This window comes from Boleophthalmus pectinirostris, unplaced genomic scaffold (assembly GCF_026225935.1).
Source record: "Boleophthalmus pectinirostris isolate CB_2022bp ecotype Guang Dong unplaced genomic scaffold, ASM2622593v1 HiC_scaffold_16, whole genome shotgun sequence".
NCBI classification, from domain to species: Eukaryota; Metazoa; Chordata; class Actinopteri; order Gobiiformes; family Gobiidae; genus Boleophthalmus; species Boleophthalmus pectinirostris.
In genome coordinates this window covers 18,318,311-18,345,018 of record NW_026571095.1, presented here as the reverse complement: position 1 = coordinate 18,345,018, position 26,708 = coordinate 18,318,311, and the positions used below count along the sequence as shown (strand labels likewise).

The 26,708-nt window shown below is 38.4% G+C and overlaps 1 protein-coding gene across 1 annotated transcript in view; it reads right to left on the bottom strand.

Annotated features, from left to right (window-relative positions):
- Nucleotides 1-26,708, bottom strand: part of LOC110170370 (uncharacterized) — a 186,422-nt gene that overhangs the window by 32,094 nt on the left and 127,620 nt on the right. Inside the window, exon 7 of the mRNA XM_055151955.1 lies at nt 7,725-7,906. Coding sequence (XP_055007930.1) covers nt 7,725-7,906 — 182 coding nt within the window. The remainder of the gene's footprint in view (nt 1-7,724; nt 7,907-26,708) is intronic.

Genomic DNA, 26,708 nt, shown 5'->3' with positions numbered 1-26,708 from the left:
ATACCATTTACATTTGTAGTGACTGGATAGTGCCTATACCTGGCCATAAGAGGGTGCCATTGCAACAGACTAATAGGGATTTACCTGTTACTTTTACATCTGTATGGGAGCACATCTGCCACTACAAAATCAGTAGTTACTAAGCATAAGTCATTTTTAATAAACTATTTCATCATCATGAATGAAGTCATTGCTCATGCTTTATTAAGACTAATTAAGTAATTATAAAAGTGTTACCGAAATCATTTAAGGGCAGTGGTTTTGGTACACACCATCTGACGCTATTTTTACCATTAGGCAGAATGAGGTTAGAGCCAAGCAGACAAGCTCCACACACAGGCAGACTGCTATGGCCTCCAGACACAGCACAGAGACACCATTGGCTGGGCTTGGCTTATATGTTTATGTGTTGACTTATTTGGACACACAGCAGAAGGAAGAGATCAGACAGAGCGAGAGAAAGAGTGCTGAAATATGGAGAAACAGAGCTGATTGAAAAAAGAGGAGGGGAGGATAGGGAGGGCGAGTATGCAAAGAGAAGGATTTTGTTTTTCTTTTTTTATTGCCGGGGGTCTCTGTTGGGACTGACAGTAAAAAAAAAAAAAAGAAAAAAAGAAAACATGATAAGCAGCAGGCGGCTCCTCTCTGCACCCACAAACTGTTAATGGCCAAGCTGGTGTGGTGTCCCTGGATTACCCTTTTTAAACTCAAACCACAATACTTTGCTCTGCATTTTTGCCAAACTCTGTTTTGTCCATTTCACACTTTCCATTCTTCCTTAGGTCTCCGATGTGCTGTTAAGCGAGAGTGCTAACCCCCTCCCACCCATCTGACACATCAGATTGAGGTAAAGAGGTAAAGACCGCCACAAGCACTTCCTATGTCCGACTTAAATGAGCAATTGAGCCTGTGCAGTTCTTTTTCCCTCTCTCCCTACAGTTGAAGACACAGGAGATGCAAGGTCAAGTATGTGGTATTGACGCTCCCCTCTGCACGTATATTTTCTCGCTGTTTTCCATGTGTAGGTGTATTTTATAGAATGTGGGTATATGTGTGATAGTGTGTGTATCTTTAGATCACTGGTTAAACAGATTCAGCCCACAGCGGAGAAATGGCCAGTCAAGGTCAAGGCCAACTCAGTGGCAAGACAATTTGTTCCGCTTGGAAATCCTCCTTCCTCCCTGGGCTTGCGGATCAGCTCATATACAAGACTTAAAAAGACTACAACTGGACATCACTTCATATGAGTTATTAGAGGGTACCATTACATGTTCTCATTTTGTACATGTACCCTGTACATGCAGAAATATGATAGTTTGGAATTTACATTACAAGTTTCTTTTATTTTTATTTTCAATCAGCTCTTTTTACAGCCTTTTTAATAGATTTTTATCACAGGCAATAAAACACTTACACTGAGCAGGCAATTCATTATTGTATGATTACATCAGTTCAGCAAAAATATAATTTCCTTGCACAGTCATTGTTTAATCTTCCTAATTCAGTAGAAAAACAAGGAGCCACCATTTATTTCTCTCGTTTGTGTTTTTCTCTTATTATTCATGCTGGGCTAGTCCAATTCCAACATAATTTGTGAACGTGCATATCAGGAGCGACTGTGGTACAATAACACAGAATTTACTTTGATAAGATTACTTTTACTATTAGGAGACATTAAGCAAAAAAAAAAAGAATATTAACTAGCATTTTTTCAATAATATACTTGCAGTTGTGAGTCAGCTTTGTTGAGGATTTTCCGTTTGGTTTTGTGATCTCTAGTTTTGTACACCAGATGTAAAAAGTTGAGGGTTCATGTCCAGCATGATAGCTTCAGTATTGCAAGATAAGGTCAATGCCTCCAGGAAAGTCAGTGCTTCCAGAGTACTTTCAGTATCTAACTTTGAAAATAGAAAGTGCTTTGCAGCAAAAAATAAACTTTAAAGGCCACATATGCATACACCTGGTATACAAGGTGTTGTTTTCCATCATTAAAGGTGCATTACTTAACTTTATAGGTATGGGCTCTATCACTTGTCTCCATGGAAATTACTGTAAGTTGAAATTTTCAGAGAATGGCATTAAACTTATCCATGCTGTATTTGCCTTTTTAACATCTGACTTGTAACATGTTTTAAATGCATATAGCACAAGATTTGAGGCAAAGCAATAACTTCTTCATGGACACAAACATGTGTGCAAGAAAAGTTGTATAGTGTATCTTCATCTACATACAAATCATGGCCTGACTATCCCAGAGAAAGAATAAGATGTAGCTCCTTAAAAATGCTACTCTTCAAAGCCTCTTTACTTCTTATTCATGCGACAGTCATCCCTATCCTTTTACAAAGCCACTGAAACGAGGCCTATGCCACATGAATATGCAACACTGCCCTCACTTTGCATTCAAGAACCAAGGGCCGATTCTCAAGTTACCTGTTCAGACTCATTTAATATTTCACTCCTTGCTATCAAATCTATTTCACTCTTACTTGCATTGAGGGATTACTATAGTGTTCAAAAATACAGCAAAATTGTTCATGTTTGTTGAGACTAATTGTATGCTCTTCTGCAGATCTGAACGTGAATCCAGTGGGAGGCAGATAGGGCTGCGAGGTGTTTACAGTGTTTTTTGACTTGTAATACTTACCTGGAATGTTTTGCCAGCAGCTGTGTGCATGTTAGAGTGATCGATCTGCTTTTAAAACTCTGCAGGTCTCTACGTTTTGGTTGTGAACTCCTCTCACCTCTCAACACATCTTCTGAATCCTCCCCCGAATTTAAAAATCTCTTTCTTGTTTATCTGAGCCCTGTGCTAATTTCTCTCTCTAACTGTCACCACTTGTATCTTTCAAACTTGTATCAGACTGGTCTGGTTGGCTCTACTTCCTAGGGCCTTGTGTTAAGTTCAATATCCTTTCTCCTTTCGTGCTTGTAGGAAGCTCTCCTCCCATCTCTATTCTCACACCTCTCACAGCACATTCACTTCAGTCTGCGATGCATTTCAAAAGGCCAAGGAAACACAACTCGACACAACATCCCTGAGTGTTGGTTGAACTTGTTTTAATGAATTCAACATGTCTGTAGTATATAGTCAGACTCTGCATTCTGCACAAGATCCACTAGAATTGTCATATGTCTGCACCATTGTGCAACGAAAGTAACATATTTTCGAGGTGTCATGGTTTTATTTCCTGGATATATTTTGCATAACCCAAAGGAACTATGCCAACTGAAACGTGTACAGTATTGAAAGAAGTTTTTGACGTTTTTAGTTTTATTTTTACAATCCCAAAATCCCCAACCCCCAAATGTGCACAGTCCTCCAGCTAAGGTAGTCCTTACCTAGCCTGATTCATCAGTCAGTTTCATTTTGTGGAAACTGTGACCTCACAGCAGTAGAATTTGTTTGCTCGAGGGTATTTTTTTTTATATAACCAAATGCTGCTATATGGTCATGATGTATGTAATGCGCCGCTAATGGGGCTAACCCGTATATTAAGCTTTTCCCAAATCCCATAGGAAGAAGGACAATCCCCTTGATACAATTCACCAAACATTCTCTTTGTTCAGCCTTTAAATCCTCGCTCTCGGGAATCGTTGCCAACACAGAATGACTTCATCTACATCCATCTCGACCACTTTGTTTACTGTTGTGCTGTACCACCAAAAGGGACCCAGTCATGGCTTCACAGCTCTTCGCTGATTGGTCGGTGGGCAGTCTACAGCTTCTAGTGTATTCTGATTCTTGACCTAGTCGCTGGAGAGAAATGAAATTGAGTGGAGGCACTAGGTGTCTCCAACCTGGCTAGTCCTGACCAAGCCTATAGCTCAGTATCAGGAGATGGATCCCCGGGCATCCCTACTGGGATTATAAAGAGTACCTTAACCATAAGTGTCATTTTTTTCAGAGAGTACGCAGACCTATTAAGTCACACCTCTGGACTCAAGTCAATAAATATATCTTTGAGTGAATAACAGTGCAGGGAAACATAGTATATTCAAGTTACTTACCAGTTATCTTAACTAAATTTAAAAGTTTAACATTTATTTATTTATTCATTTATTTTTCAGAGGCATCATCAAAGGATGAGTGTAAATAGTATACAGTACACTGTGCATTTTTAACAGTCTTCTTTCTGGCTGGAACATCAAATCCATCCTTTGTTGTCTTGTGCTGTTTGTGGGTGAACTTTAATATTAGATTTGCTGTTTTGACTGAGTTTTCTTTGTTGCAAACCCCCAAGGTTCACTACCACAGTCAAAACTAAAACATATTTGACTTGCTGTAATCTTGATAAAAACATTCACAACTGACTGCCTGGAACAAGTTGTCTTTGATTGGATTTGTGCTCATGACAAATGGGAAAAAACATGTTACACTGTTTTTATTTTTCCAGTGAAATTAGACTTTGTAAATCGTAACAAATTAAGCCTACAGACCCAGAGGGAAGTTTAAATCTTACACAATAAATCCATGATGAGCCACTATAAAGCCCAGATTAGAGCTGTCTGCGCCCTTGAGGTGACATATTTTATCATTGTGTTACTTTATATGAAATGATATGAAACAGGTGAATGTGTTATGAAAAAATGGACAGGGCTACAACTAAATCTTTATAATTTTTTTCAATATCTAAGACAAGGTATTAACTATGAGACAATGTAACAATGTTCTATTTGTAATACGATGCTACTGAGCAAAAGATGTCTTGCTTACAATATGAAGCTCTTCTGGCACAAAACTCTCCTGAGCCAAGCTAAATCTCTCATAAAAATAAGTGAATCCACTATATAATTTGTTCTTTTAGCAGGCCTAGTCTAAGAGGACCAAGTATTTGAATTTATTTGTTTGGAGGATAAGCCCTTGAGATGTCTCGTCATCTCATTTTCGAGGTTTCTGTGATCAAAATTTCAAAATGATATTGAACTGTTTGGCATTGCTGCTGTATGTTGCTCCCTAACAAAACGTTTATGTTCATAAGGGACAGTTTCAGCTTCCTGTTATTCATGAGTTTTAGAATGATGAAAAATGTAGGATAGTTTCCATAGCAATTAATAAAATTTTATATCTTTTGAATGGGAAATAAGCATCAAAATGTTGCATATAAATAAATCTGAAACCCATGAATAGGCAACATTTTGAGGATTTTTCATCATTCAAAAGATATTTTGATAGATTTAGTTTAGAATTTTTAATTGCTATGGCAACAAGTCCTAATTTTTCACCATTCTGAAATCCATGAATAACAAATGAAACGTAAGGAACCTTAAAAGAAAAAACTCATATAGAATACATTCATTATGAGGACAAAGATGAGATTAGAGCTGTCTGGGCCCTTAAAGGCGACGTGTGCCTGTATTGTTGAAGTCAAATGAAAACAGACGAGACCGCCTACATGGGCCCTCCCCCTGATTAAGAGTACTTTAAATGTGGTGCTTGATCCATAGGCCTTCTCTTCAGACAGACGCGTGTACTTCAACAAGCCTTATAGCGCTAATGATCATGTGTCAGCACACATCACCTCCACACAGAGCACCCACACTGCTCCATACCAATGTGATTATTGCGAACGACGGGCTTCTTACACACTGACCCTTTGAAATTGAAATCAAGACCAACTCTGACAGCAACTATTATGTGAACAGAGAAGAAATATGGACAGATCCTTATCACTTATATTGTGTGGAAACTTGCAATAGCCAAAACATTTTAACAACTGCCAGATATTTTTACTGTGATTGAACAAGAATAATTTGAAGGTTTGATGAGGTTTGTGTCTCATAGTAAATAAAGGCTGTCGACAGCAAATACACCTGCCAAGCGAAGATGTCACAATATCAAATACTATGATTAATGGGCAAAAACAATATACCATAATGACTATTCACAATTTCTGACACTATAACAAAACAGTAAAATCCTTAATGTCCTTAAGTACCATTGTCTAATACATGTGAAGAATCCCACAGTCGTCCAGGTAGAATCCATGGCAAGGAGAAAATTCAGTTTGTCAACTGGACAAAAGTTAGTTTGGTTAAAGACGTTTCGCAGCTCATCCAAACTGCTTCTTCAGTTCTGGTCAGAATGCTGTTGGACACTAACGAATGTTATCCTCACCGTTGTCTAATACATTACTATTCCATTAAATTTTCTGAACGCTTAAGTAATCCAATGATATAAGCATAATAAAAGTACTTCACATTTCAGTTAAACTATCTTGGATTAAAAACATATTTGCTACTTAAATTCTCTTAATTTTTACCTGAATAATCACAATTATTGGACAGAATCATTTTTCTAAACCACTCCTATAACCACCTGCCAAGTAGCCATACTCTGGTCTGTTATAAATAGGCATGCATTATACATTTGAACCAGTTTTACAAAACAATTGCCACAGTCTTTTAGCTTATCCATTAGAGTAACTCGCACAGGTCAGCCTTCACCCCCAATATATCACTAAATACTCAAATGAAATTATACTTGTTTATTAAATCTGCTCTGTACATGCACCCTGGAACAAATTAAACTACAATAGGCCAATTAAATTATCATGTTTGTTTATTTTTAAGCTCTTAAGAACAACTTTTTCCATTGCAACACCATAAACTGCTGTGTAGCAACTTCACAATCAAAACAGTAAAACAACTGCTGTTTATATAAATGTATGAATGTGAAAGTAGAAGATCTTAATTGACCTTTCATGGACTTAAACAACATGTCTTAAATTCAAGATTTTTAATGTGCAAAACATTCAAAATGATCATCCATATTTGAAGTTCTTTACTTCCCCCTCATCATATGCTACACTCTGAAACTTCAGGATTGCAAATTAACATTCAGACATATATAATTTTCTGTATTTCTTGTACTGCAGAGCTGCATACATCTTTTTAAAACAAGGTCACAAGTTAGACATGGTTCAAGTTCTTCTTAAGACTTATTCTGTGCATTGAATGTTGAAAATTTTGAATTGCATATAGCTTTAGATTCTGTGATGACTGCTGACACGTGTTACAAACAGAAGCTAGTTGAATTTCTAATCCAATTATTGCATTGGCAAGGATGGCATTAATGGTGACATGGAAACAGCTGTCAGTTATACAGGCAGACCTTACAACATTTAAATAAGATTAAACTCATGCCTGTCAGAGATGTTCTATACAGTAGGCCTAGACTGCAACAGGATCTACAGTAAGAGATACTTCACTGTTTTACTTTAATGAATTATTAAAGCTCCTTTGCCACTGACTTCTGAAAATGATTTTAAATATTGTTATTGCAAACTAAAACAAATAGATTCCATAACCTCATATCCACAAACTAGTATATGAAACAAATTGTTGCAAAGTAAATCTCACACAGAGTTGTGGAGCAAAACCAGGAGCTAATGTTTTCTTGTTTACTGCTGAAGTTTCTATAAAGTTTTATCGGTCCAACCATAACTATTTCTTTTAGAAGAGTATTGGATGACATGTCCTTACTATATTCTCTCAGGTTCTCTGTCCAAGGACATTCATATTTTAGAACTGTTTAATTTTAATTGCCTCTAGTGAATTAATATGGCAGCCTCTGCGTCAATGTAGTGGCAACAGACATGTTCACAGTGTACCCCACTTGAAAAGAATGTATTGTAGTTTTGCTTGAAATGTAAATATAAAACTTGAACACTGAAATGAAAATAAATAAATAAATAAATAAAAAGATTTGATGTTCCCCTGACCTTATTGAGTGTAATGACAGCCTCCTGGTTGACAGCAGTGATGTTGAAGGTGTCTCCAGACTCTCCATCCAGAATAGTGTAGACCAGGCGCGCGTTCTCCCCCAAGTCTGCGTCTGTAGCTGATATTCGGCCAATCTCTGCCCCCGGGATGGCCAGCTCTGAGACAGAGAAGGACCACGTACCTGTGAATAGAGAGGATGCACAGGTCAATCATCAGCACAGGTCAAAATAAACAAACTACTCGGTACAGGGTTTTTGGCACAGCTGAGACAAAAGCTATCTTGTTATTATTTTATCTCTATCGTTATAATATGCTTGTCATCTTTAAATTACTTTAACTCTCTCCCCCATGAAGACGACATTTGACGACCCTCCCTTGTTTCCTTAATGACGTCTTTTAACACCTCCGCTGTGTCACTAAAGACGTGATTTGACGACCATTACAAATGGATCGGTTTTTCACATGTAAACAGAGGCTGTGATAGGTGGGGGCCACTACAACCCATACATACTAATATATGTATGGGTTGTTCCAAGTAGGCATCCAAGGGAAAAAGAGTTAAGTTACTGATCAACATCAGGACTGAACTGTGACTATTTTGAAACTAACCAGAACAAGACCAGGACTAAATTAAACTAAAGTACAAATTGAATTTACAAAGGGTTAACTCAAGTCAAATATGCCCCTGATAAGCAGGCTGCATTTGTCAGTTAAGCATTTTATTTCCTTGTAATATTTTATAAGGCATGCTCCCAGGTGTGCCTAGTCAATATCTACACATTCAGCTCAGATAAGAGTGTTTCATTTAAGAGAAGATAAAAGATAAAGGCAGATAAAAACTAGGGAAGTGTCGATGGGTTTTACTATAGGATATCTTAAAAACACAGGCATGAAACAATAGCAATCCAAGAATAAGAAAAGATGCTTTGAGCTGTAATACAACGCTCCATAAAGTATTTGAATTTGATGAAGTGTTGTAAACTTTACTTTATATAAGGCTATCAGAAACAGGCTTTCTTATGTGTGCCCAGGCTGGCTGTTTTACATGCAGCTTCTACTTCTACTGTAGAGCATATTAAAATAGCACATTATGAGGCATTTTCTGGGGTTGCTATTTTAATATATACAATATGAACCAGCAGGAAGGATCTTTTTATGATGGAACGACTGGATATGATCAAGACAGCAGTTGGCATATGCAGAAATGATGTGGACTATGCTCAAGATACAATTTCAATCTTACAGAAAGAAATAGCTTTTTGTTTACATGCAAGTACAAAACAACTGACAGAGTAAATTTGCATACAAGTAAACAAAAACAACTTTGAATATGGCATACAACAAAGTGGGAAGCGTAACTGGAGCTCTTAATGGTGCATAAACACATCATAGTTAACAGTACACAAACTGTGTCTTTTATGTATGCAACAACAAAGACCAAAACCACAAAACTACAGCAGTGACTGTGAGAAGTTATTGAATGGGTATACACTGGTTTCATCTGGCTCTATGTGGTCTGTGTTTGTGTTCTTCCTGTTGTAAATGTACTGAGTCATACCTGCAGCAAACGTCTGATAATAAACCACATTTACAATTGTGTCTTAATATTAAAAGTTCTACCATAGACACTTGCAAGAAGTCTGTCTAGATCTTTTGTATTTAATTTCCTCAAAACAAAAAAAACTGTTAAATCAGACCAGACTTTTTTGGGGGCATTACCTTGAATTAAACTAATTGGAGACTGGAGATTGATTTTAAGTGCATTGTGTAACTCGTCTGGTGCCTTTCTCCATGGAGATGTTATTGCTTTGTCTGGAATGTTTCCTTTTCACAGTCAGAATGCCTATTTTTCTAGGCATTTTTGAGCTATAAAACCAGTTGTATTACAATAAATGTATGGTAAATCTGTTTAATGTCTGTGGAACATTCCAGGCAGAACAGTGACATATCCATAGAAACAAGCAGGTGATGGATAGCCAGGCTGGCGCCACCTAGTGCCTTCGCTGAATTTCATTTCTTTCTAGCAACTACGTCAAGAATCAGAATACACTAGACCAATCAGTGAAGAGCCATACATTCTGTGTTGGGAACAATTCCCAAGATCAAGGATTTAAAGGTGGAACAAAGAGAATGTTTGGTGAATATGATCAAGTTGAAAGACGTTATTGCCCTTCTTCCTACGGGATTTGGGAAAAGCTTAATATACTAGTAAGCCACGTTAGCAGTGCATTAAATACATCACGACCAAATAGCAGTGATTGGTTAAATAAAAAAGTACCCATCTACCGTTGAGCAAATGAATCCTAATGCTGCGAAGTCAGACGGTTTCTACGAAGTGAAACCAGCTGATGAATCAGGCTAGATGACAGACCCTCCACAAGAAAAACTGCACAATGCACCTTTACTCATAGTTACTTGCCTAACCTATACCCTACCCTTAATCTAGTTAACCCATATCTGAACTTAATACCATGCTGTTGATCTAATAATAAAAGATTTACATAATGGAACCTGCCTCGAAAATCAGGCCAGCATGACATAATACAGATTTTATTCCCTACAGTGTGATAAATCCATGCCCACACAATGGAATACACAATAAAAGGAGGTATAGAATATCAGTGCTTGGCTAGTGTGCAGGATAGACGAGCTCTGTCATAGTCTTATCTGCATCCACTGAAGGTAAAAGGGAATCAGATAGACCATGCACATGCACAAGGGAACAACGCGCACAAACACATCAGGCCGACATAATCAAAGATGGGTCGCTCTTCAACAAGACGCTATCACAGCCACGACAACACGCAATATCTGACAACATCACACACCAAAAATCGTGAGGTAACTTCAGTTCATACACCAAAGTGACTGCACTGTTTGATACTGGTCCTTTTTATGAACGTATGATGTCCACCTGAGGGATTTCCTGTTAGTAATTACACTGCAATACTACAACAATACAACGGTAGTCTAATCTTGAACAGCAAATTGGTGAATGAAAGGTGAAATAATAGAGTTTAATTTTGTGGTTGTGTCAGTCACTTTTTGCTGAATGTTTTTCCCACTTTCAAACCTATTTATTTGTTAGCAAAATATTTTGTAGATACAGAAAAGATACTTAAAATATCTGAGTTTGTATTACTAGATTCAAAGTATGCAGTGCTACATCTGACCTTGTTTCATATAAAATATATACACATTAGTCCAACTGCATTACATGTCAATATGGTTGACTGGTGCTAAAAAATAACTGGTGTATTCAAATTCTAGATCACCATTTGCAAACCCACAAATGGAGCTCAACGCACAGAAAATAGAGTATTAAAAGCTCATTTTAAAGTCAGGAGCACACTGATCCCATACCCACGGGAGATCATACAAAGGGTAATTATTATACACTTTTAAAAATGAACAAAATGATTTGTTCTACTTTTAGACAGACAAATAGTAGATACGACTGTCTTTGTAAGAGTTCAACGCAAACAGAAAGAGGAAATGGGATATAATCACTAATGAAATGTGTGTTGATCCAGTCACGGTTTGGACTGTGCTGTTTACCTGGCTGTTTTGTGTCATTTGCTGGTTTATTATCTGTGAAAAATTCTCTTTATGGATGCCACACAAATCACATTTATTAGTTGTTTAATAGCTTCCTTCCTCTTTAGAAGATGCCACTGCTACAGAACATGCTGCCTCAATCCTCACAGGAGATTGCATAACAACAACACACTGACATTGAAATTATATTTGTTTTTCATAGTTACACAAATTTGAGAGTCTAGATGCTAGCATTGCAGCCTTATGTCACATTTTAGTCTGGGAGTGTGGCTATTGCTAGGCTGACTGCTGGCCCTGTGGTTGTAAAGGGTCTCTTATTGGTCCCATTACAGTTAGCGGCTCTCCAGGCTGCTCTTTACCAACTCCTATTTTTACTTTGCCACATTTACCTCCTGTCGGCTTCTCCTCTCAAGTGCTTTCAGTGCTATTTACTCCAGGTTTCTCTGTGTGACGCTCTCTGGGAGGGTCCCCTACTGTTCCACACAGCGCTATACAAATGTAATGGTTAGGCTCATTTCAATGCACTGACTGTATAGGCCAACCTTAAAGACTAGCTCAGCTTCATAGGGAAAGATTGTTATTATTTATAGTCACTGAAGCCCTTTGCAACACCATTTATTTGCTTTGTTTATTTGTTTGCTTGTTTTTCTATTTTTACATGGTTGGTTCAGTGTTGCTTATACCTTTTGCAGTTTGGTTTAAGAATGAAAAGAGTGGCTCGTTACTGGTACCATGTCACCCAGGCTGTGTCTGCTGGGACATCGTCCGTTCAGTCATAAGTACTGGACAATGCAGTGTGTAAGATGTTGGAGAATGTAAACATGTTGTATTTGTTTGCATATGTCTGCAATTGTAATACTCCAGATATGTAAGCGTTTTTATGGCAACGCTGTTAAAGTTATGTCTCATTTATTTATTTGTTTGTTTCATTTAATAATAATACAAATATTGGGGTGCCAAACTTGCTGTTGCTCCATGCGCTTTACCCCCTTTACTTGCAAGTCATGACTTGGACTCGAGTCAGACTTGAGTCACTATTTTTAGGACTTGAGACTTCACTTGATAAAATGGGCTAAGACTTGGGATTTGACTTGGGACTTGACACAGACTTGAGCCCTATGATTTGAGAAGACTTTATGCTTCTCCTAAAAAAATATATGTTTTTAGAAAATACTTTTCTCTGTTCAGTTGATAAATGCAGTGCTTAATTTTAAAGGAACAAAGTGGAACATGTCCCTCCCACTTTTCTATTTGTTAATTTGGATGTAACTAAAGTACTGTAAATGTACTACAGGAATATACAGTAAAATACAGTAAAACTGACACACACAACAAAATAACTGTTATTAAGCACTTTTAAATCTTAATTCTTTCTGTTCTGACCATAATGATTCATACTAAGATCTTGTCAATTTAATTCATTTAAAAAGGAAAAAAATGCATTTCTACAACTTTTATATAAATACTAATATAAATATACCATGACTTTTAAGTACAATTTAGTTTAAAATTCATAAAATTGCAAAAATCTAAGATATATTTATTACTTTGGTTTAAAGACTTGAAATGACTTGAAGCTCAATGCAGATGACTTGGACTTCACTTGGAGTTATGTGCCAGTGACTCGAGACTTAACTTGACTTTCCTGTCTTTGACTTGGATCTTGACTCTGACTTGAGGTCAAAGACTTGAGACTTACTTGAGATTTGCAAAACAACGACTTGGTCCTAACTCTGCTATTCAGTAAGTGAAGAAGGAACAAAAATGTGTTGGGTGAATTGGAAAGATATAATTTGCACAATACAAAGATCTATATCCAGACTCTCATAGTGTCAAGTAGAACAAATGCATCCCCCTCTCTTTCAATGGTAGTAGTAGTATAGTGCCAAAGTACAACCTATTATTGTCAATTGTTTCTTTTATGTGAGGCAAGAATAGAAAACCATTCATCATTTGGCATCCAGTCCCGACCCCACTAGTGTGAAAAAGCTTTTAATAACCGTGTTAGTCTTACCTGCCCACACGGACTTGGCCCCTGCTACAGTTAGTTTTATTTTCCATGACAAAGCGGCCGCCTCTCCCAGCTCAATACCCCTCTGCTGACGGGGTATGGCCGTGCGAGGGTACCCAGTCTGTGCCACTGAATCAACACTAAATGGCAGTTTATGTGGCGTGTCTACCATCGCCACCATCTGGGAGCGACACAAGCGGCAGAAGGCAGAAAATGAAGACAAGTTGGACATAAACAGGCCTGTTGCTAATGAGACAGCAAATTAGGGAGTTATTTACAAGTCAGAGGCTGCGGTTTCTATTGATCCGCACCATTTTACACCTACAACAACAACAACAACAGATGAGTCGTCATTTGTGAGTGGAGCTGTGGTTTCACGTCCTCGTGGAAAAACACACAAACAGAGCTTTGATTGAGATAAACCGTAAAACAACTGTAAAAGTTCTTCTGAGTCGTTCCACAGTAATTTTACCAAACATTTAAGTTTAAAAACAAAGTAATAACACCTGTAGAAACCTAGTGGTATTTAGATAATGGTGCACTATGTAACTTTTCTAATATAGTGCTTTCCACGTGCCTGTCTCCATAGAGATGTTATAGCTATTCCATAATAAGGTGGTAAACGTATCAGTCTTGATAACTTTAATAGAATTACAGGTGATTTAACTGCTCAAAAACAAAATACCTCAAGAAACATGGAATCTTAGGCCCTGTCCACATTAGTACGTTCTCGAGTCGTTTTTGTTGCAGATGCAGTGTTTATCCACACTAATATGATAGAAAAAAGCTCCAGAGATGGAACGATCCAGTGCCGCCAGCTCCCACGAATTCATCTGAGTATGTATCTGATCCGGCACCGTGTGGACACCTGAAAACGCTGATATGCTGACCTAGGTCTATGCACCGCAAAGTAATTCACCGCCAAAACGCTAAGAGGCTAGAATATATTTCCATTCATATATATGGTCTATGCGCATGACCTGCAGACATATAATCTTTGAAAAGTTTAATATGAACAATTTCCAACGTGATAGAAGCACAGAACAGACTCACCATTAGCAAAACACCCCTCTGTCACAGAAAGAACACGCATATTCCACTGAGTCATGTTCAGTCTCACATAAGCTGAACCGCATCAGCGCACAATAGCGAGCTGTTTGTTGAGCGCTTAGTTTATGCAAATTAGCCATGCGGTTTTAAGTTTCATTTCTGTAAAACGTAAAACAAATATGTGCAAAGCTGTGTGGATAGGGAAGGCTTGCGGACATAGAAACAACATGCCTGGACGCAAATCGTTTCCGATACGGTGATACAATGATTAATTTCAGTGTAAACGTAACCTTAGTTTAACTGGAGTCACTTTTCCAATAATCTGACCTATGACTTGGCCAAGAGGTGTTACTTGCTTGTCTTCACAGTGATTAACAGATTTAATGCCATACAGTGGACCATTCCAGGCAAAGAAATAATCTCCAACAGAAAAGCTGATATCCTAACACACACACACACACTTCATTCTCATTGCTTATTTGAGTCCAGTTTGTGTTTAACATGCTTGTGGAACTTGATTCAAGACAGTACTAAAAAGTGTCTTGTGTGTTATGTTCTTATGTTCTTTTTAGCACAAAGGTAAAATAACCTTCTTACAGTGAGATGTTACTGAGGTTTACAGTGTAACGTCAGCAACACTTTGTCATTACCAGCACCAGCGGCAGCACCAGTGATACATCATTTCCACCTGTGTTGGACGAGAGGGAAAAGAAACCGAATCCAGTGGGATATAGAAATCTGTGTGAAATGGAGGAGGGAAGGAGGAGAGGGCCAAGAACACTAGCTATTTCTGTACACCGAGAGGTACAAGGCCATTGACAAAATCATACAATAGACTGGGCCAGATTAGTCCCAGTCTTTTGTTGGTCCAGGTGAGTCCATTAGAGCAGCCTGGGAGGACACAGCAGGAGCACAGTGGGTCAATGCTTCCCATCTGACTAATACAGCCGTGCCCCGCTGACTAGCTCTTAATTGTGCCAAGAGACAAAATGGAGGGCCTCCTGCTTCTGAACACCTACTGTTATTTGTACAGTATGGGCTGCCTGTGTCCAAAGTGTGGGTGATTATAGGGGGTTGATAATAGAGACATTGTAATATTTTTAGTTCAGTCTCCAACTTCTTTGTAGTTATTTTAGGGTAATGAGGATGACGTCTCTGTTTAGAAAAATTTGTTTAGTCTTGTAAAAAATAGTCACTTTACAGTAGGAGTTCAGTGTTTGTTGACTTTAAAGCGTGTCAGTAACCAGTGACTTGGGCATAGTGCTGGGTATCATTCAGAAGTTGCCGATACGATACATACCTCAATATACAGGCCACGATACGATACATACTTCGATACATAGGCCACGATATGATACATACTTCGATACATAGGCCACGATATGATACATACTTCGATACATAGGCCACGATATGATACATACTTCGATACATAGGCCACGATATGATACATACTTCGATACATAGGCCACGATATGATACATATCTTAATACAGTGAGCTTATGATTTGATAGGGTTCAATAAAAAATAAAGGCTAAATCCTGACTGTGAATCTAAAAGTCTTGTGTCACTTCTTGTAATCAAATCACTTCTTGTGCAAAGAGAATATAAAACACACCCATTTTAATCATCAAAACTGTGAAAATGTCAAATGTGTTGCATAAATGAGTTTCCTTCCTCTGAACAAATAACAAAACTGTAGCTCTGTAACAAAATAATTTAGTAAAATGTATCAAAAAATACTCTTGACGATATATAGATGCAGCAGCCCATGATATCAATATTGTATCATCATATTAAACAATACGATATTGATATTTCAATATTTTTTGGGCACCCCTTCATGGGCATGACTAAAAATTTGAAAACAAAGGATGAGAAAACAGTAATACCATCTGATATGTTAAAACTAAAAATATTTGATACTTAAAATTTGAAAATGTTTTTAATATGCGTTTTATGGACCATCGTACACTCAACTTTAAATAAAGATAATTAAAAATTATGGTCAAATTGTTGCTTTTTATAGAGGTTGTACTCAATATGGGTGTCAAAACAATGGGTCAAAAATGTTGTTGAATAATAATAAACTGAAGGCTGAAGATTTTGGAAACACACTACAAAAACGGAGGATGAAAGTGCGTCTAACCTCTGGCTCAAATTAACACTTGCAGAGTATAAATATCTACCAAGACAGTGGACTGTGATACTACAGCCAGCGGCCAGGAGTTGAACCAAACCATTGTCTAGTTTAAGGGTAAAGAAAGCTAAAAAACAAATATTCTTCTCCCACCAGAATTATAAACACATAAGTATATTCTGAACAAACAGTATTTTTCATTGCAAGAAATCTAACCATTCCTTTATGAAGTGAATATATATAGTTCATTTTCAGGTATAAAACTTTAAAAAACATATGAAATTTGAGCTGTAAAAACCTAACTATTGCACATAAAATGCAACATGTTGAATTGGCTTTCATCTAAAAACGTGGGAGAATGGTTCGTAAAAAGAATATTTTTTAAAAAAGAAAAACAATGGGTAAAAGGAAAAAAAGATAAAAAGCAGCAGCAGGGAGCCACTTTTGGAGAACAAACGTGGACCAAAGTGCACTCTGAAAAACTGAACATGTGAGGGGTGTAGAGAAAAGAGGAAATGGAGAAATAAAAAGTATTTGGTGCCACGTGTTATCAAAAGTACAAGTAGAGTGTTTCTTACAGAGCTGACGGTGGTGGGAGAAAAGCGTTAAGGGAGTCATTAAAAAAGTGTCTAGCTAGCTAAAATGCACGCAATGGTTTTGAAAATAGCTTGAATAAAATTTGCATCTGTTTATTTGTCGATTAAAGGGGAGGCCCACCAACCAAGCGAAAGAGGCGGAGGCAATCATGAAGGGAAACTGGAACTTAACATTATTATATACAGTATCTTTAGAGGATTGTATGGATGATGTATTACACAAGTATCAGTTGAAGAAAGCAGTATTACCCAATTTTTTTAACTACGTAAGGAGGAAAAAGTATTTGAATTGAGCAGACTAGTCCCAAGTTCCCACAAACCCTTTGGCGTATCGATATTGCTAGTATGGACACAAGTTTTCAAGCACATGCAAACTTTAGAACTGTTTTATTCAGAGGGCAACGTGAAGTAGAGGTGGACCGCCAACGCTCAGTCCAATGTAGTGCTGCTTACCCTTTCTTCATAGGTTTATTATTGTTAAAATACTTCATTATTCAAAGCTTAATAAATAATACATGAATGTAAAATTGTGCTTTAAATATTACAATAAGACAAAGAATGCAGTCGTGATGTGTCCATGTATGAGTAATGCTGTTAATAATGAAGCTGCGCTGTGCTTTTTACAGGCACTACAGTCTATACGTCTGTGCTAGCTGCTGCTTAACTTGTTAAAAGAGCAGACCATTAGCCATTACCTGGCTCCAAGCGAATGCTACATGAAATAGAAAAAGCAGGGTGTGCCAGTGATTGTGTCCATTAGTCCATTAGTTAGGATAGTCCAGTGGAGCATGTGGCCACGGTGCCCCTGAGTGCAAACTGCTCTAAACAATGTGTTCTCAATGTGTGCTGCATCAGGCATGATCAAAGCCAGCAGCTTCCAGCGGGGCAGAAATGTGCTATTAACTTAAAAAACAGCAGTCATTTGATTCATCAGGACCCTCTGCTGCAATGTGGCTCTGCTGGTCACAACTTCAAAATGTCTGCAGTATATACACTACTCACAATAAGTTAGGGATATTGAGAGAGAGAGCCAGTGAATGTCATATATACGGTGATTGTTTCACTTCAGAAACTTTTGAGATAGGGAGGCAAAGTATTGGGGTGACAGACACACCTCATTTTGTGTTTTCCATGTAATGGTCTCACTGTGTACAGTGTGTCTTACATATTGGAGCCAAAACCCTTTTTAATGTGGCATCAATTTCAACATTCTGTGGGTATTAAAAGCTGGTATTGTCAAGTCATTCCAAGTTCACAATTCAAACGGCCATGAACACATGACGTCACTTAACAGACGAGTAGCGCCACCTAGCCATACCGCTCCTTCAGGGTCAGTGGCAGGCAGTCAGATGTTGCTCGTCAACTTGGTGTGTGTCAAAGTGTCATCAGCAGACTTGCATCAAGACACAGAACTACTGGCAGAGTTCGTGACAGACCCAGGAGTGGAGCCTCATGAGTGACAGACCGCAACAATGACCAGTAACTAAGAACCTATACACTCAGACATCGTTATGCAACTGCCACCCAGCTGCAGGCTCCTTTTCGAGATGTGAGGGGTACTAGGGTTTCTAGACAAACCATTTGAAACTGACTCCACCGCTTTGGTTTGAATGCCAGACGACCATTGCAGGTGACTCCACTGACACCAAGACACCGCCGTGAATGTCTGCAGTGGGCACAAGACCATGTGACCTGGAAAATGCAGCAGTGGTCCACCATCCTGTTCACTGATGAGTGTCGGGTCACTTAGCACAGAAATGATGATCGTCAGTGTTGCTGGAGAAGGCAAGGTGAGTGATACGCCGAGGTCAACATGGTCCTCAGGGTTCGCTTTGGTGGAGGAGGTGCAACAGTCTGGGCAGGCATCACCAGTCAGCACAAAACAGATTTGGTTTCTGTAGATGGCTCAGTCACTGCAGAGACTTCATCGAACCCATCATCATCCCCAATTCCGCCAGCACACCCCCAACTTTCTGTTCATGGATAATAATGCTCCACCACATCTCGAAATAACTGTCACAGCTTGACTTCAGGAAGTCGGAGTGCCTCATATGGTATGGTCAGCACTGTCCCCTGACCTGAACCCCATAGAGCATGTCTGGGACCACTTGAAGCAGAGACTGGATGATCATAGCCCACCCTCGCGTGACCTGGTGTAACTTCATGTAGCACTGGTGGAAGAGTGGAACACATTGCCTCAGAACAACATCATGAGGCTAGTGAGGAGCATGAGAAGCCGTTGTCAAGCTGACATTGCGGCCAAAGGTGGAAACACCCGCTACTGACATTGTTCATTTTTGTTACTTGGGACTATCCTTGTTATTGTTTAAATTTTGGGGGTAATAAATATTAAACTAATGAAAATGGTGTTTCTTCTCAATCATTCTTAGTAATATCAAAGGGAACTTTTACTTATTTCATTAAAATTCAGACCAAACAGGAAAAGCACTCATGTAAATAACAATATCTCTAACTTATTGTGAGTAGTGTAGTAGAGAGAAACATGCCATTCCCTTTTAGACAAACAACAGCACATTTGCTCATTTAAATATGGATTTTACACTATGCTATATTGATTACGCTGTCTAGTGGTGTCTAGTGGTGTCCAGCAACTTAAAAGTCCTATATTACGACAAAACAGACTCATGTGAGCTTGTTTCCTCACCAAAAACTTACCTGGACTTGTGTTTTGTTTGAATAATTCAGAATTATTAGGCTGTCTACATTGCCAAAGCATTGTCAATTAAGTGGTAATTTTAAAGTTAACAGCATTTTTATTTTTTAGCTTCAAATGAATTCACTGCTTATAATCCTCTACATATGATAGAATAGACTAGAAGTTATTGCCTTTAAAAATATATTTTAATTTGACTTTGAGATGAGACTTGAGATTAGTATATAACGTCTACAATATCTTCTAGTGTGCCAAGGACTGAAGGTGTTTCCACAAGGCTAAAACAATAGTTGTACCTAGATGTAAATTTGGCAATACCTGGGCTGCAAATTATTCAAATTATTCTAATGAAGTATGAAGTATTCTAATGATGTATGGAGAGAACTTCCTGTATCATAACAATATCCAAACCACTGAGAAAATATAACTACAATTTGACAAGAGAATTTTGAGCAGGTTAGCCTACAGTAAATGCCACCAGTTATGTTTAATTAAAAATACTTGCAGATGCCACTTAGAATATCATACAGGAAGAAAAAGAATAATCTTTTAAATGTGTTACAAAAAACATTTCTTTGCTGTAGAATAGATTAGTATAGGGTTTGATATGCAACAGTAAGGAGCAAAGTAGAAATCAGGTATGTGCACAGAGTTACAGTGCATTAGTGTTAGGTTTGGAGGAGTAGTCTCGATTGCACACTGGAAGAGCAATCTCAGGTAAAGCTGGGAAAACCTGCATTGTATAATCTACAGGTGTCACATTGTAAACCGCTTGCGTAAATTTCCTCCCTTCAAATCAAATTCAAGCGTCAAGGTTACAGTAGGTATTTGGTACAGCTGAGCTCCCAGGGTACTGCATTCTCACAAAGCCTGTGCATTGTGACTGATACCTGTTGGCTCTGACAAATGATGAAAAGACAATGGCTTTCTCTGCTGTGTTTGTATGCCCTGAATAATACGACTAAAGACAGGGTTTGACTTTGGCTTCCACCTTCAGGACTGACACAAGCAATGGATGAGTCAGGAGACAAAGGGCTAAAAATCACACTGTGCGAAATGTGACTGAGAGCCTTGTTGCCAGCAGTGATTTTGCTGTCTATTGAAGCAGAAAGCACTGAACTTTAGATGAAATATTAAAAAGGAAACAGAGGGGATAGAGAAAATAAGGGGATAAAAGCAACACTGGTATTAGCAAGCTCCATTTTAATTAGTTCCTGCTTTGATTCAGCTCTCCCCCATCTCTCATTGGCTCAAAGGAACCTAATTAAAACTGCAACAATCATTGAAAATGATTGCCTGTTACCTAATTGTTTGGTTTATCTGCATAATCATTAATTTTATTACTACACAACCAGGTCAAGTGCTTATATTTCTTTTGCTGTTTTTCTTTTTCTTTCTTTCTTTTTTTTTTTTTTACAAATCAAATTTTCCTGGCAAATTCTAATTTTCTTAGCAGTCAGGTTTAATTAACGCAAGGTGATATCTCTGTGGTTAAAAGACAAAAACACATCACTTGACACTGTAAACTGAAAATGACTGGAGTAGGAAAACATGAAGCAAGAGGTGAGTGAAGTCTGAAAACAAACAAATTAAATATTAAGGAAGCGCTGTCTGCTTTGTCACGCATTTGTTTTAAATAAAGAGGCTTGTCAAATGGCATTGTTCTGAGTAAAATTGAAGATAATTGGGAAAATTTGTGAGTTCCATTGCAGTTGATTAACATATTCATACTGAAGCTGATAACAGTAGCATGTTCTGAATGCACATTAACAGAAAAGAAGTCAGCGCAATCTCCAAAAATACATATCTTAGACTGGGGCGTACTCATCTTGGGTCTGTGTTGTGGTTTTACTATGCAAAGTGGTGCACTCACATTCACACACTGTAACCAAATGAGCCTGGGAGGGTTGAAGTCGTAATTGCAGGAGCTGCTGGTACAAGTTTCCAAACCAAGCGGGAGCCATCTTACACATCAGGAACAACACCGACAGAGCAGGTGCACAGCTAACTCTGTGTTAGCTCAGGGAGAAGAATACCAGACAAAGCTTGGAGGAAAAATGTTTACCTGACTCTTACAGGGCCATTACGCCTTCTATTGTACCTTTCAGAGCATTGATATTTACACATATTAGACACATCCCAAGACAGATCACATACATGGCTTTGCTACGATTAAATTCACACCTCAAAGAAATAAAAGTAATTTTAAACTATTTTCTATCTATCAAGCAATCTTCTAGATGCAAAAAATTTTAGCAAGCATTATTCACTCCTACCTAGCCTTGCACAAGATGAATTCTTGATTCTATATTCTTGTGATTTTAAAAACTTCACAAACTCACGAAAATCCATTTGTCTTGGCTCCCACCGGTGCAACTGTGCCCGGCCAGAGATTGGACCAATCCAGTCATAGAGCGGCATTGTGGTTTGGGTGTGAGCCAAAAGTGAAGGTCCAATGAAAAATCAAACAAAACAAACATAGTGAAGGAAGTAGTTAAACATATTTTAGTAACTATTTTGTTGTTGAAAAACATGCAGAGGGAAGCACTTTTGTGGATGGGAAAGATGTTTGTACTTTTCTCTCAACTCAAGTTTTATTTTTTGGCTTGTTCCGCTGTTGTGACACTTGGGCCAGTCAGCTTGGGGTATTTGTTTCAGTGTGCCGAGAGTCATCCCAGACTGATCATGTTTAATACTCAGTTCAGAGTGCTGCCAATCAGTGTGTCGTTGTCCAGGTTACCACCCCGATCACTGAGAATGGTAGGATTGTCTTGCCCAATAACAACACATCAACCTTTGTGGACAAACCATTGTTGCACCTTAAAAGTAAATGTACAGAAAGCATATATTGTAAGTGCATGATTTCTCCCATTCCTATGATCAAAGGGGGAGGCAAACAACAGAGCGCAGATCAAAACAAATTGGCCCACAATGAATTTAATCCACATATTATGGTTCAAATCATATAATAAGACATAACATTTACTAAATTGAGGTAAGCACAATTACAGTCTTATAGCTAAGCCTTTCATTTAGATACTAAATTCATTTTCGATATATCAATTCAATTAACCATCACATTTTAAAACAGCATGACATTTTAATTCTGTACCCAAGAGCAGATAATGATTGCACAATTGGACAGCTACTTTAGAGGGCAAAATGACTAGAAACACAAGCAGATGAAAAGCTATGCAAAAACACACAAAATAAACTGTGATATTGTGTGCACCATCTAAAAATAAAACAACACAAAACAATTGAGCCCAAATTTGTCATTGCTGTGTTGTCAGGAGCAGAAGCAGCCAGAATATTTAAAAGGGACAATTTATGAGTATTAATAGGAACAAGGAACAAAATTACTCAAAACAAAAAAATTGAAAAGTTACTCTGCTCCAACCATTTATAGACTGAAGCAATGATAATCTGTTTACACCAAATGTCAAAACCCCATGTGTGATTTATGTGAGTGCGCCACACTTTGAGATAGTGCTGGCTTCGGCCTTGCTCGTTCTAATGTATAAGGGATGAGGTGGAGGAGAGGAGGAGATTCATTGTGCACCCCTGTGGAGGAGCAGTTTACCCACCGCCGTTCGCCTGACACATTGTGCACTGGGTGGAGCTGCTTAGCATATCCCCCAGAGATGACATGCCTGGCTACTATCCAGCTGTGCATGGGGTCCCAACTGGAGAGCAAGGTCACGGCTGTTAACTGTGGAGTGGACAACAGTGTAGTGTTGTAGTGGCAGGGAATAATGAATAGGATTTACAAGAGGCAATCAAGGAGCATAATGATAACAATGTTGGTGGTTTCTGAAGTAGTGCTAAATTAGAAATAGCTAATCTAACAAATTCTTTGTGTAGACTTGGTTTGGTTCTGTTCTGGTTATTCCTGGTCTACTCTTAAGTCTTGGTTTAGTTCAATCCAGCTGTTTCAAGTGGGTGTATATATGTGTGAATGCAGAATGAACTAATGCAGGGGTGTGTAAACATTTTCACTGAGGGTCACACATCTTGAAACATATAAAAAGTGCAGGGCCACAGAGCAGTGCTTCATACAGTAGATTGTTCAGATAGGTGCATTTTACATAGTTTTGAAAGAGCCGCGATACATTAGCCTTATTCAACAACCGGTCTGACCTCGCAGTGTTTGAATTCAGTTGTTCGACAATAGGCAGGTACTTTTATTATTTAACCTATCGCTGCTATTTGGTCATGACATATGTAATGATGTGCTAACTGGTATATTAAGCTTTTCCCAAAACTAGTAGGAAGAAGGAAAATAACATCTTTCCCCTGGATAAAATTTACCAAACATTCTCTTTGTTCCGGCTTTAAATCCTCGATCTCTGGAATCATTGCCAGCAGAGAATATATGACTCTTCGCTGATTGGCTGGTGCCCGAACTCGCACTTCCAATTACTTAGTGTATTCCGATTCCTGACCTAGTTGCTGGAGACAAATGAAATTGAGCGGAGGCACTAGGTGGGGCCAGGATGGCTAGCGATACCTTTAATGGGGGGGGGCTGTAGTTTTTAGTGCTGACAAGCTGTCATTTTTACACCCATTAAAAAAATCTACCATTATAAGTGCAATAACATGTTATTGCATTGTGATACAGACATGAAATGTCTGAATGTTTTAAGCCTTATTAAACACAAAGTATCTATATAAAAAGAAGGTCAAATGAATTTTCTAAATATAGCTCCTCTCCCTGATATTATCAATCTTCAAGCACCTTCCTTCATGGGTCGATATCACTATACAGTACATTTCATAAGAACCAGCTGATCGTTATCAGTAAGAATCATGGAATGTTTAACATATAGGCCTCATTTGCTAATTGCTAATGGGTTCTCAGAAGGTACTATACCTTTACAAATAGCAAAGTGTGCATAAGTTAAGCCCATTAATGAACCATTATTTGTAATGGCTGGTTAATGTTCCTAAATGGAAGGGAGAATGTAAAAAAATAAAAAAAATAAAAAATAAATAAATAAATAAATACTACTACTACTACTACTACTACTACTACTACTACTACTACTACTACTACTACTACTACTACTACTACTACTACTACTACTAATAATAATAATAATAATACATATGTTTGAGGAGCGTCAGATTGTCCAGTGTGGGATAAATGGTGACGATAAAGAAAGGACTCTCAGCACTTCCCCCTGCTGTTGGAGATGTCTTTTGACAGGCTTAACCGGATTTGCACTTGTGTATAGCAATGTGAGGCGGGGGGCTATGGTAAAAAATGAACAAACAAACACTCGAGACACTGATTTGAGGCAGCTTGCAATGGCCCACCACACCCCAGTGAGGATGTGCCTCTCACAGTCCAGCGAGTCCATTCATCAATCTAGACAAGAGAGAGAGAAATAGAGGGAGGGAGGGAGCGAGAGAGAAAGACAGAGAGAAAGAGAGAGGGAGGAGGCGAAGAGGTAGAAGTAAACAGGGCGACGGGGTGAGAGGTAACGCTACAGGACACAATGGTCAGGAAAGACGCCACGTAAGGGTTGGTAAGCATAAAACACAAAGAAGACAATGATGAAGTGATGAAAGAGAGAGATTTAGACAGAGCTGGGGAAGGTTCCTATTAACATGGAAATCGGAGCTCGCCATGGCTCACTGATGGCTTGGCGAAAAGGGGAATGGCTTTAGCTTCTATTATTCTGTGCAGGGAGGTGTATGGTCGGGTCAGATGAAAAAGTAAGAATAAATAGAAAATTGTCAGGACAGTCTCCTCGCACCTGTCTTTTCAAGGTATGAGAAAGGAGCCTGGCATCGCCTTATAGAACTAGTGATGGATTCACCTAATTTCCACCAAAGCCAGCACTTATACAATGGGATAGAAACAGAAATAGCCTTCTCTTTCTGGATTTAATGAAGTTTTCCTGTTTTCTCACTGCAGTGGTTGGGAAGTTGGGAGTGAGAAGAATGCACTAAGAGGATCTGGAAATCTCCTTTGCTGTGTGTATTGAAGTCTGTTTATTAAACTGGGCGATTAGTGTGCAATGAATCTCACTATAGACTCATCTGGCTGCTTTGAAAATGTGTAGTGTAGAATTCTTGCACATGCTGAAAAACACTGTAGTTATGTAACAGCTTGCCATTTTACATCTGTAAAAATGCAGTTGAGCCAGGAAAATATAGATGAAAAATAAAATCTATATTTATATGGGATATCTTCAGGTCTTGAAACATAGATCTAGAAACTTGTTTTTTTGTTGTTGTTGTTGTTGTTGTTGTTTGTTTTTTAAAGGTAAGAACAATTAAACAAGCAGCAGCCCCTGTGTGTTTTCTTCACCTTGTTATCTTGAGCTCATGCAGCACCTTGCCCTATAGCTTTTAAAATGTCAGGGTTATGGATTCAGTCACCAATAAAATCAACTTTACTATGTGTGTACTTAGTGTTGTGTGTCTGGACAAAGTATGAAAAAAACTGTAAATGTCCCTTGTAAAATGCTCATCTTCTTTCCCTTGAGCGTGTTACAGAGAACTATAGTCAGACCTGGAAAGAGTCAAAGAGAACAAAGAGCCTGAAGGTTGACTGACCCCTGCCTTTTCCTTGCACAACCGATGGACTCAGGCACACTTGATGCACTCACATCCTCAGCACAATACAGTCAGTGGGCTATGCACATGCCCACACAGGCCAGAGTCCACAACAGCACAGAGCAGCTCAGAGCAGGACAGAGGAGCAGAGAGCTACTAGACCAGCCAGAACCACATGCTATGCCAAAATTTTACAAAAAATGAGTCCATCTGGAGTTGTAGCCTGTCTTCGAAATTTGACAGGGCGTGGCTGACAGATAGATTAACCAATAAGGAAGGTCCGTTCACATCAAAAATAAACATAGCAGTTTACACATAAAAAAGGGGAAAAACAAAATAAAGGACTGAGAAATGGATTTTCTCTGAATCAATAATCCAAGCACAAA